This window comes from Rousettus aegyptiacus, unplaced genomic scaffold (genome assembly GCF_014176215.1).
Source record: "Rousettus aegyptiacus isolate mRouAeg1 unplaced genomic scaffold, mRouAeg1.p scaffold_m13_p_3, whole genome shotgun sequence".
Classification (NCBI taxonomy): domain Eukaryota; kingdom Metazoa; phylum Chordata; class Mammalia; order Chiroptera; family Pteropodidae; genus Rousettus; species Rousettus aegyptiacus.
Window position 1 is genome coordinate 170732963 of NW_023416306.1, and position 12540 is coordinate 170745502.

At 61.6% G+C, this 12540-nt stretch overlaps 1 protein-coding gene across 4 annotated transcripts in view; it reads left to right on the forward strand.

Moving 5' to 3' along the window:
• Positions 1-12540, forward strand: part of EVL (Enah/Vasp-like) — a 116725-nt gene that overhangs the window by 78019 nt on the left and 26166 nt on the right. For all 4 annotated transcript variants that reach the window (XM_036238412.1, XM_036238413.1, XM_016119520.2 and 1 more), the window contains exon 3: positions 2668-2845. In XM_036238412.1, the coding sequence (XP_036094305.1) occupies positions 2668-2845 (178 nt within the window). The remainder of the gene's footprint in view (positions 1-2667; positions 2846-12540) is intronic.

The window sequence follows — 12540 nt, forward strand, 5'->3', positions numbered from 1 at the left end:
CCCAGATTTTAGCCTAGAACCGTCTGGCTCAGACCCCTCTCTGCTCGTTGCTTGTACGGGGAATCACGGTCGTCTTCAGAGCAGTCGTGGCTTGGGGGCCGTGCCCAGCTAGCAGACGGCGGCATTGGGACGCAGCCTTCGTGGTTACATTCTAGCTGTTCATAGAACAGAAACGGCATTCCTGAGAGCTGCAGTCGGAGGAGATGCCAGCCGCGTGTGACAGAGAACCCAGGGAACCGCAGACCGGGGGCCTCTGGAAGGGCCTCTTCGCACGCTCCCAGTCTAATATCTGAAAATCTCCAAAGTTAGAGGATCAGTTTGTGAGGTTCCAGAGGTTAGAGCTAGGGTCGGAGAAGGAATTATAGGAAGGTTTCAATTGATTGTACAGATAATTCAGAAGCATCACGAAATCGTAGGCTACAAGCGTGGCTTCTAAATCCAGTTGGGCCATTAACTTCGACTCTGTGACTCTGGACAAGTCACTCATTCTCCATGGGCCTTGGTTTCCCACCTGTAAAAAGGGGATCGCGTGAGATACTCTCCGTGGTCGTTTTGAGTTCCTGCCACCGCCTGCTTTGGCCACGTTCTGGGTTGGCGTCGCCCAGAACATGGCCAACCAGGGATTTCGAGCAGAGGGTTCTGAACCTCGGTTCCGCAGAACACCCCCACGGACCCCACAGACCCCTGGACACAGCGGTGCCACACTGGCAGCGTCTCTCGCCTCACTTCAGTCCCCCTCGGCCACTTTGGACATCACGTGGTTTCCCGCGCTCCCTGCCTCTGAGGCGGTCCCCTCCGGCTTGCTCCGGGGCGCCGACGTCCCCTGAGGCCCAGGCCCCCTGGCCTGGACTTACGGGGCAGAAAGGAGCAGGCGCCTTCGTTCCCGGTGCTAGGCGCCACCCCGCTGTCGGTGCGCCCACTCTCGTCTCAAGAGCGGGTTTAGGCACAAGGCACTGTGCCTGCGATCCGGCGTCTACACCGCAGAACCTCCGGCCTTTTCTCTGATGACCTGGAGTGAGAACCACCTGGGAACCTGAGTTTGCATTCACTCTGTCTTGCTCTCTGTCCACCACAGGACAACCTAAGCCCACCTTCCACCTGGCCAAGGCTTGGGAAAAAGCTGTTCTGGCTCAATGTGAGCCTGCAGCACAGCGGGGGGGCGGGGGGGAATAAATCAGGGTGCTCAGCTGAGTGCCGCAGCCATCCAGCCTCCGAATCCCTCCCTGAGCTCGCCTTCCTGACCAGGGCACAGTAGACGGAGTGATCTCCAAGTTCAGATCGCAGAACGCTGGAGCTCGAAGCCAGGGGAGGTCTGAGAAGTCGTCTCGTGCTCCCGCTAAAGCGTCGCGAGCAGCGGGCCGTCCCCACACTGCTCGCTGCACCCATCTCTGCTTCCGCAGTCCACGCCGACCGCCTGCTCTGCGCCAGAGCGCCGTGCAGAATTCAGTCCTCACGGCACGCCACGGGGCGCCGCGCCTCGGCCAGGTCCTGCCCCACTTGGCAAATAGGAAAACTAACGACTGATGAGGCCTGTGACGTTAGATCATGTGACTCCGAGCAGAGGGTTAGGGACACAGAGTGACGGCTCTAGACCTCCCACGTTTCCACTGAGCCCCACTTGCTAAATGTAGTCTTAAAGACCTTAGAACTAGTCCCCCGTTAGGCTGCTGAAAGAGGCGTTCGGAGGTCAGACGGACTGGTTGGACCCCCCTGGCCGCGTGTGAGCACCGGATGCCTGATCCTCCGTCTTCTCCGTGGCTTCCCTGCGGGGCCGGCGCTGCTCCTAGCAGCCAGTCGCTGTTTCTTGGTTGACTGATAACAAAGATATTAATGATGCTGTGCATTTGTGTGGCACACTGTGACTTCTCTGCGTTATCATTTACCTCAGCGGTCCCCAACCTTTCTGGCACCGGGGACCGGTGCTCCTGTGAGAATCTGCTGCCTGATGCTCTGAGGCGGAGCTGAGGCGGTGATGCCGGCGCTGGGGAGCGGCTGCAGATACAGGTGAAGCTTCGCTCGCCCGCCCGCCGCTCACCTCCTGCTGTGCAGCCTGGCTCCTGACAGGCCACGGACCAGGACCAGTCCGGGCCCAGGGGTTGGGGGCCCCTGCTCTAACTAATAACCCACTTGTTGACGTGTCATAAGTAGCAGACCCTGTGCGAGGGTCCTCGGAGGCAGGAGTAGGAATTTGGAGACTATCGCCGAAAGGATCTTCGTGTCTAGAAGTCTCGATGACACATGTATCACGAGGTGACCTTAGCAGTGACCCCGTGAGGTCAGTAGAGCCAGGATTATCATCCTCATTTTATAATTGGAGAAACTGGGCCCCAGAAAGGTGCAGTGATCCCCTTGGGTGACAGAGCTGGGTGGCAGGGCCAGGACAAGGCCCAAGGGACCTGGACTCCTCACTCAGGTCTTACCTGGAGGTTATGACTACACAGCATCATCAGTTAAGTGAAATAACTGGTTTTCGAACCTTCACTCTTCTTCGATCATGTTGGAAAGCAGCTGGACGTGCTTTCCCCTTCCTGTGACCCCCCGTGGCCCCCCATCCCTCTGTCCTCCGATGGCCCCAGGGCACACAATACGCTTCCTTGCCCCACAGCAGCTCTCGCCGCTCACTTACCCTTTATTTATTTACACGGATTTCTCTCCTTTCCCCTCCAGGTCGTGATCAATTATTCAATCGTGAAAGGGCTGAAGTACAATCAGGCAACTCCGACCTTCCACCAGTGGCGAGATGCCCGCCAAGTCTACGGCTTAAACTTTGCGAGTAAGGAAGAGGCGACCACGTTCTCCAACGCCATGCTGTTTGCCTTGAACATCATGAATTCCCAGGAGGGAGGTACGCAGGGCTCAGGCTCCCAGCGCGTCCTGGCCCCGCGGCCGCGTCGAGCTGGCCTGGCCTTACGCGGGTTCGCACAGAACCGCTGCCCGATCCTGGGTTTAGAGGGAGAGTGACGATTTCAAGGAGACGGAGGCAACGTTTACGTCTTCCGCCATTTGTGGGGGACGGGTTTGCTCCGCGGTGTCCTCCAGCCATCCACCTGGGGCACGGACTGGCCGGTGGGGGCGAGTGACGCTTTATTCTTCAATCGTCATTCGTGTGTTTAACGAACTTTTACTAAAAGTTCTGAAACTGGTGGGCAGAGCATATGAGAAATGGATCCATGAGTCTTTCCCTCGGGGCACTTAGTATTTCAGGGTAAACAAATTCATAACCTGCCGACGATAACATCGTGTGCTCAGTGCTCTGATAAGGTGGGAGCAGGGTGTTCGGGGCGCACAGAAAGGGAAACGGGCTGCCAAGGGAGGCTTCGGGGGGCGGTGCCGTCCGAAGGGCGCGGACTTGGGACGCGCCTCCCGGGACGAGGGACCAGCGCTTGCAAGGCCCGGCCGCCGAGCTCGGCGTGTGCTGGGAGAGGGGACATGGCAGACAGTGTTCCCGGCGCCCGTGGGGAGGAGGCTGGAGCTGGCGGAGTGGTGGGGGGGTGGCGCAGAGAAAGGCCCCAGAGCCCTGGGAGCCCTGGGAGCCCGGGCGGCCGTGGGCTCGGTGCGGACAGTGGGGCGGAGGGTACCAGCGTCTCCAAGCAGGGCCGGGAGAGCAAAGAAGCAAACGTGCGTGTGGCCCGTGTTGGGAATTTGCAGTGTTCGCCTCAGAGGGAGGACGGAGGACAGAGGCTTTCCGGGCCGTAGGTGTCTCGGTGGCCGCGGATGTGGCCAGCACTGTGCTAGAAGTCTCACCTCGCAGAGCCCGGTGCCTGAGGCCGGGCATGGGGTCTCGCCGCTGGGCTCACGGCCTGCTTCTCCCACGTTCTAGCCGAGGAGCCCTTGGACAAGTTACTTCATATTTCTGTGCCTCAATTTTCTTACCTATAAAATGGGTGATAGAGGGTTAATTTTACGTTTAAATAAGCTAGAATGTAAAATGTTCGGCAGACCGCCTGACACATATTAGTCGCCCAGTATTAGTACTGTGAGTATTGTTACTGTCATTGCTGCTGCCACCAGAATCGGGTGGGGACTGAGTGGGAAGACAAGGCACTGAGACCCTGGAGTAAGCTGGCTTTTCAGTGTCCTGGCCTGATAAACTGCAGCTTCGGGACCCGATTTAAACCTCAGCGGTATTTTTTTTTAAGTAGGTAAAGAACGTGCTTTGAGCGGGCGTCCCATAGGTCCTGTATAAAACGGATACTCAGTCGTGTGCTTTCCTGCTGTGGAGGCTGTGTGGGGTGTGGCTTTGCTGCTGTGAACTTGGGGTGCGCGGCAGGGAGGCTGCTCACCCATAGCCGTGCGCTGTGACCCGCACCGGGCCTGGAACGGTGCAGGCACCAAACAGCCGGGAGCCCGAGAGCCCCAGCCTCCTGGTGAAGCGAGCCAAGTGTAAGGTGAGCCCCGGCACCGCCCCAGGATGTGGGCTCCAAGCTGAAGATACACCGAGGGGCAAAGCTGCCTCTAATTGAATCAGACGGCCGACACTCCCAACGCAGCCATTTCCATTAAGTAAAAACTACTGGTTGCTTTACTAAATTCACCATGAATTGCAAGGAAATCAGTTAATCCACCTCGTTTTCACATAAGGAACCTGTCGCCCATTCTGAGGAAGTGACTTGGTGTCAGGTAGTGAGTGACTCGGATTGGACAGGTGTCTTGGTGTGGGGCGGGGAGACACCAGCCAGTTTTGGGGGTGAAGTCACCATGCGCGAGTGCCCCGATTTGAAACTTTCATCCTGAGTCGCAGTCACCCACCAGGGTTTGTTGGCTGTGGCCTGATCTGCGTCTACGGGCGGAACCTTGAGTGGTGGGGGGGCTGGGCCCCCTGAGAATCATGCTTTTTCTTCGCCCAAGGCATGACCTGCTGACAGTACGTGCACATGTGTGAGCTGTGCAGCTGGAGAAGCATTTACGCACGTGTGCACGGCCCCACAGACTCTGCCGTACAGCGGTGAGTTTGGGACACTCATTCTTCAGCCTCGGGCTGAACCCAAGGCCCGTTTAGCCAGATACGTAACTAGGTAGGTCGGTTGCTTGCTTGCTTGCTTGCTTGCTTGCTTGATTGATTGATTGATTGATTGAACCGACATGGAGGCTGGCGTCTTCGGTTCCCGGGGCGGGGACCGGAGTGCAGGGCCGGCTTCGGGTTCCCTCGGGACCCACAGGCCCTGGGTTCAGGGATTGTCCCAGTGGACGGGGCAAGTCCGTCGCTGGGTTACTCGGGCTTTTCCCGTAGGAACTGACATCTGGAGGCTGTCTGGGGACAGGGCGGAGCTGTCCGCTTCCTGAGGCCCGGCGCTCCTCCGAGCACAGAAAGGACGCTGACTCCGCGTGTCCCGTCGGTGGGGTGGGGCCGCACCTCCCTGCATCCGCAGCTGTCTGTGTGGGGCGCTGGCCCCTGCCATTCACGGAGCTCGGCTCACAGAGCGTGCGGCCCAGCCTGTCTGGGTTTCTGGGTGCCGCGTGATGGGCCGGGTGGCCAAGGGCAGTGCACACGCCTCGCTGGGAGCTCAGACTGGGATGGCGATTGTGGTGATGACAGTAAAATCTAGACGTCCTCTTCCCAGCCTGGGCTCCCGTTTCTGGCCAGGCGACGGGTCAGTCTGTGGCCTCAGCACCGCGAGTGGGAGCGAGCGTCTCCTGCCGCAGTCGTGTGAACTCTCGCACGCTGCGATCTGCCTCACTGTACGTTACTTCTCACCTCTCTGCTTCAGAGTGCACGAAAGGCATGATTCTTTTCTAATTTATAGACTTTGGTTAATATGATCTATGAATTGCACTTCAGGATAATTCAGGGAACGTTCCAAAACAGTCGTAATGAAAAGCAGCCGTCGAGTCTGGAAGGATGGACGAGAAGTCCTGGAGAAATCAGAATGCCGGCTCCGTGCGTCACATCCGTCGTCTCGTTTGAGCGTCACCGGTGACAGGCAGATGGCACAAGGCGTGCGCCCGTCTTGCAGCTGGGACCGCTGAACCCCAGAGGGAGGAAGCGAGAACTTGGCCCAGACCAGTTACAGACTGGCCCGGGCAGCGAGAGGAGCTGGCGTGGAACGCGGCTCCTCTCCCCACCCAGAGGCGGCGAGGCGGAGCGGAGGCCACGTGGGGCAGGGGGTGGACGCTGAGCCGGGGCCCCGGGGGGTCGAGGGGGGCGCCTCACCTGCGCGTCCCGCAGGCCAGGGGCTCGGTCTCACAGGACTGCCCCACCCCCACCCTCAGCGGCCCGGCACAAGTCCAGGTTGTCTGTCACCTGTGCTTCTGACCAACAGGCCGTAAGGCAGGGGTTCCCGCAACCCGCTCCTGGGGTTCAGTGAATTTGCTAGAGCGGTTCACAGAACTCGGGAAGACATTTTACTTATGAGGTCACCGGCTTATTGTAAAGGCCGCCTGTCACTCGGGCGACCGGGATGCGTGGGGCAAGGTGTGGGGGCGGGGCACGGGGACCACGTCCGCTCTACTGCTGATGAGCAGCGTGACCCTGAGCAGGCCGCTCCCTCCGCGACGTGATCGTCGAAGGGTTACCTGACACAGACTCGCGTGGGACGCCTCGTACCTGGGGGTGGCCGGTCAGTAAAGCGCATCTCCCTCGGGCCGCCCCCCGCCCCGCTCCACGTTTCGTCCCCGGGTCCAGTTCCTCCCAGTCAGCGGCTTCAGGTTCCCCGAACGCTTCCCAGCACCGCGCCACTGACCCCCAGTGTTCTGGAGGGCAGGGCCCTCGCGGCGCCCGAACCGAGGCCCCGAGCCGGTGGGAGCGGACTCCTGAGGAGCTCTTCCTCCTCCACAGCGTCGCCCGGGGTGGCGCAAGGGGGTTGGGGAAGGGGCCTCGGGCGTCCCGAAGCACTACGTTTTGCAGATGACAGACTGAGACCCAGGGTCACACAGCAAGTCGGGCAGAGCTGCGGCCACACCACGCCTCCTCTCCCACCGTCCCAGGGGGCCCTTCCTCGGGAGTGCTCCCTGGGGCCTGGGACCGGGGTGCGCCTTGAGGACGAGGCCCGAGCACCGAGCAGGCCGGGCCCCGGAGGCCTGAGCGAGCGTGACTTGTCCGTTTCTTTCCCGTTCGGTTGTCCCCGGTGCAGTCTCGTCAGGCCTTCCCAGCGGGCGGGCCAGCCTGGCCACGGGGCGAGCCTCTCTCACTGTTAACTCAGGAAGAGCGGGGAGACCCCAGACCAAAACAAGAGTCACATTGCAACTCCTGTTAAGACCCCAGGAAACTGCAAATCAGACAATCCGCCAACCCCCACTTGTGGCAGTCAGAGGTCACCAGTAGTGACCGGGGGAGCTGGCCAAGCTTCATGTCCTGACAGGCTGAATGTGTGCAGAAGGGAGGGCCCAGGGAGCCCCCTGCCCGGCGTATGTTAGGTCTCCTCTCAGCCCCCCAGGGTCCAGGGCCCCTGGCTGCTCTAGCAGGCCCACTGTACCCAGAGCTAGAGGACGGAGCCCCCCTCCCCAGAATCTTCAGCCCTCTCCTGGAGGCCCAGAGCCCCCGTGGTGGGGAGGGGGCGCTGGAGCACATGAGTCTCCGCACCCGGACTTCCGAGGCAGGACTGGACGCCTGGGACCGCGGTTGTCCTGCTAGGCCCTTGCGTGAAGGGCACTCCCAGGGCACAGGTCGGGAGCAGCCAGCACTTGCAGACTTTGGGCAGACTTCCTCCAAGGCTCTTTCCTGTCTGTGGAATGAGGTGCCGATGCTGATCGCAGAGGAGGTCAGGGGTGTACCGCAGAGCTCTCTGGCTGTGGGGGGAGTGTTCCAGCCAGAACCCTCTCGACGTGCAAGGTGAAGGTTCTGGCCTGGTGTCACCGGGCCCAGTGTGGGAGCGCGACTTCCTCTACAGGCCTCAGGCACCGGAGTGTGTGCGGGGCGGCAGGCAGTCGGAGGCACCCTCGTGTACCGTTTCGAGGTTGAATACAGTGAATTTCAAACTGATCAGTTCCCAGGGTCCACCCAGGTGTGCCAGGGCCTCACTCCGAGACATCCAGTGTATTCTGCTTTATTTTATCTGTTGGGACTCTGCAAAAAAGAAAAAGAAGAAAAACCTGGTAGCTGGGTGGAAACCCCCATGGTGTGAATTAAAAACGCGCCGACTTCCATCCGCCTCTCGGAAGGCAATGGCGGTTTCTCAGCCGGTTTGCTTGGAACGACGGCGTTGGCGTATTTCTAGAGTGACTGCCCTGGCGCTGGGCGACGAGTGTTTTCCCAGTTTTCCCACGTCCCGTGTCCCTCATCGGCGCCCAGTGCGGCATCGCCGCGTGCGCGGCAGGACCCAGCGGGGCCTTCTCCACACTCAGCTCTCCGCTCACACGGCTCTCCGCACACGCGGCTCTCCGCACACGCGGCTCTCCGCACACGCGGCTCTCCGCTCACACCACTCCGCCTCGCAGCGTCTCAGAGTCAGGGCTGGATCTTGCTTCCCTGTTGAAAGAAAAAGCAGTGCTGGGCCGTCTTCCTCTCCCCCCCTCTGAGGCCATCGCCACTGCCTGGCCCACCCGAGGACAGTCCACCTGAGGTACAGACCGCGGGCCCCGCCTGGCGCCCCCCCCATGCCCCCTCCCCATGCCCCCTGCCCGCTCCCGACTGCCCTCTGGTGGCCACTTCCTGAGCGCCAGGCCGGCCAGTTCCTGACCAGCCTTTGTGCTCAGACTCACCAGGACAGTGGGGTCAGGCCGGCCCTCGCGCTCGCTCATCCTTGCCAGCAGCTGCTCAGGGCCCGTGGCCACCCTCCTACCAGAGTGCCCCCTGCCTGTCCCCCCCCTCGTTCTGCGCCGCACTTCGAGCCGCCGTGAGCCATGACGGGATTGCCCACTCCTTCCCCGGCGCCCCACGGTGCTTTCCTTCTGCCAGCATCGTAAGGGCTAACGCCGCCTGGCGTGCGGTGCTGTTCCGGCGCGTGACCCAGCTGGTAGGGAACCCGGAGGGTGTCTCGTCTGCCTTGGGGCCCACTGACCAGCACACTGTCCAGCCGATGAGCTCCTATTGCTCCCGCACGGGCAGGTGAGCAAACCCAGACCCCAGGGCCTGGCCAGGTCACAGGACTCCCAGCCCAGGCCCCAGCCCCATGCTGGCATGGCAGGGACAGTGTATACTGAGGAAGGGTGTCACTGGGCCCTGCCCCGACGCACCCTGACTCACCTCTACCCCCTGGCTGCACCCCAGTCTCACGTAGCTGTGTCTGCTCTTCTTTGGTCTGTCCTCGCTGCTGGCACTCCGGCACGACCTTTCTGAAGAACAGAGGTCAAGCCTTCTGTGGCCCGGCCCCTGCCTCAGCTAAGGTCACCCGGCGCTTTGCGCGGAGCCACGCCAGGCCGGGCCGTGGCCCCCACTCCGGGGGCCACGCTCTGGGTGCTGCCGGCCGCTGACCCGCCCTCTGTCGTGGGCCCCTGCCCCAGCTCTGGACGCGCTGTCATTCCACGGGGTCGGAGCCGTGGTTCGCTTTCAGATTGTGAGCCCCTCGAGGGCAGGCACCCTGCTTTGCCGCCCTCCGGTGTCCTAAGGGGGCCGTCACGCCCGTGTGTTGCCGTGTCGTCCTGGGCGCTCACACAGCCCGGCGCTTCCTGCCACCGCAGCGTCCTCCGCAGACAAGACGGCGCCGGAACCAGCCGCGCTCCCGAGCCCGCGACCCCGGGCGCAAGGCGAGGGGTGCTATCTGTGATTGAGGGACATGGCAAACAGAACTGTCTCACACAGAAATCGCACCCGTCCCCTTGGCCCGCCTCGCACCGCCGCTGCACGAAGGAGCACGCCAGCCCCGGCCCGCCGTCTCCGCGACCGCCAGCCGTGCGTGGCCCAGAGTGCCGCACGCGGACTCAGGCCTCCGTCCACGCGCAGCTCGCCCCAGGGGCGAGCCCCTGGACACGCCACTCGCCTTTCCGAGACTCGGTTCTCCATGTGTGTGTACAGAGGGTGGTCACACCTACCTCGCAGGGTTGTTGTGAGGACGGCATGGTGTTGTGTGTGAAAGTTCTTTGTCACCTGTAAATTGCTAAAACTACTTGAAGTTATTCTTTTAAAAACAAGTCTCTTTTGAAAAGCCGGCACCGTCATCCCGAGGCGACGCTGAGCGCCCACGCTGCGGGACGCGGGGCCCGGCTGCTCGGGCCGGGGCGGCGGGAGCGCGGGGCGGAGGTGGGGAGCAGGACGGGACCGGGGCGGCGGGGAGGGCCCCCGTGGCACAGCGGGTCTTGGGCGGTCCCAGAAGAGGTTCGGCCTAGCGCTTGGGGCCTCCCTCTGCACACGGCAGGGCTTGGCACCCCTCGGGGGCCCTAATTTCTGAACGCCCTGCTGCCACTGCCGCCTCCCTGTGGAGAGCGGCGGGCGCGTTCGCAGTTCACAGCCCGGGGAAGACGGACCTGCCTTCCGCCAGCCCCGGGGTTCTCTTCCCGTCACTGGTGGCGAGATGTCTTTGGGGCTTTAAGATCTCCATAGATATGACCTGGACACCACATGCCCAGTCCGGGCTTGAGACAGCGAGTGGCGCACAGCGGGGGGCCGCCTCGCGGGGCCTGCCCATCGCGGCTCGGGCGGGGCCATGGCGAGCAGCCTGTGGCCAGCGCAGGTGTCCGACGCAGCCCTGGGCCAGATCACAGGGCGCCATGCCCAGCTCCGGGCCCAGCCACACGTAGCAGCTATTACGCTTGAGCAAACCATTTCACCACCCTGAGCCTTGGTTTCCTCATCCTTGGAATGGCCTTAATAACCACCTACAAGTTTCCCAAGGCAGAGGTGACAGACTCGGTGGAATGTGATTTGTAAGATGTAAAGCACCAGGGAATACGGGTTGTCATTGTCACCGTCCTGGGACCTTACCCCTCAGCAACGGCCTGAGTCCCGAGCAGTGTGGGGAGAAGCAGGGACACCCCCGGGCTGAGGCTGACCCGCCACCTCTGTCAGGAAAGGAATGGCTCTTCTGTTGTCCGTGCCCCCCACTTCCCACACGCCACCGTGCTGGGGCCTCGTCTGGGTCTTCACAGTGTCCTCCGAGACTCTCAGGGAGATGCTAGGGACTGCGTCCCTACTTTTAAGGCTCGCAGCAGCCAGTGGCCTGCCGAAGGCCACACCAGTGAGTAACAAGGTCCTGGTCTTGCAACTCCAAGTCCGGGTCTCAACCCCGGTCAGTAGGTGGCCTCCACGCTTCATAAGATCCTATCCGAGCGCGACCGTGGGTTGATGGCTACCGGCATTTGACCTGGCCCATCTCTATGGCCAAATAACTACATCTTCCGAAGTAAATCAGAAATCCATCCGCGTCCACTTTTCCTCTCACCTGGAATGTATACCTTTCCTAGGGATGATTATTTCATAGGTCAGTCTTCTGCCAGGTTCAGCTCACATACAGTAAGAGCCAGCTCAAGTATCTTAGTGAGGATCCATTCCAGGGACTCAGAAACCCAGGTGCTGAGCCGGGGCTGTGACTTACAGACTGACAGTTCCTGGAGGGGGCAGGCGGTGAGCACGAGGCCCTGACCCCCACCTGCTTGTCCGTTGCCTGCCTTCATCTGCTTTCTCATTCTGCAGACAACTGGCTTTTCACAATAGCCACCTGCTAGATCTACCTGCCGTTGAAGCTTAGCCCGTGATAGCCCGTTCTCCACACGCAGGCAAAACGACCTTTGCCAGTCTAGGCCAGCCCTTGCTCAGGACTCTCCAGGGACCTCCAGTCTCACTCAGCATCGAGTCCAAGTCCTGCCTCGCCCCGGCTGCCTTCCTGGTGCACTTCCTCCCCACGCCCGCTTACGTCTAGTCACGCCGGCCTCGGTTGTCTCCCTGGCCATCCACGCGTGCCTCCGACTCAAGGCCTTCGGCCCCAGTGCTCCTTCTGCCTGGAATATTCTTCGCACAAACAACGCAGGGCTCCCGCCCTCACACCTCTGCCCTCGGCTCGTTATCAGAGGCGGGACCCACGCGGCCTTCACTTCCGTCCTCTTCCCTGCTGTATCTCTGTCCATGTCTCTCCTCCAGGACCTACGGCCGGGGAGCAGCGTGTATCCACAGCTGTGTCCCCAGTGCCTCATCCGATGAGTGAATGAACAGACGCTGACCGAGCCTCCGTCTGGGCTGTGCACCAGCACACACGGTCGCGTCGTGCATGCCTTCGGTATCGTGGGGCTCAGCTGGGGGAGAGAGGCTCGTCAGGACAGCGTGGCAGGTGCTGTGGCGAGGGGAGTCCAGGGCGTACGGAAGCCTCGAGGAGGCCTGGTGTGCGGCGCTCTCGGCGAAGCCTCTGGAGTGGGCCTGCCGGGCCTGGGGCTTAAAGGGGCCATAGAAGTTTGCCAGAGCAGAGAGAGGGGCAGCCCAGAGAGGGGCGGCTACACGTGCAGAGGCACAGAGCCGAGCAAGGTGGAGCCTGGCACCGTTCACGGGAGGGCTGCCCGTCCTGGATGGAACAGGCGAGGTGTGAGGAACAGGGAGGGCCAGGTGGTGAAGGGCAGCCTTCGCGTTTAACGTTCGACTCTCCCCTGGAGCCGTGAGGAAGGCGCTCCGAGGCCCCAGGCCTCCACGGCCTCCTCTCCCTGCCGGACGTCTCGGTCACCGCCCAGTATGGAGCCGTGGCT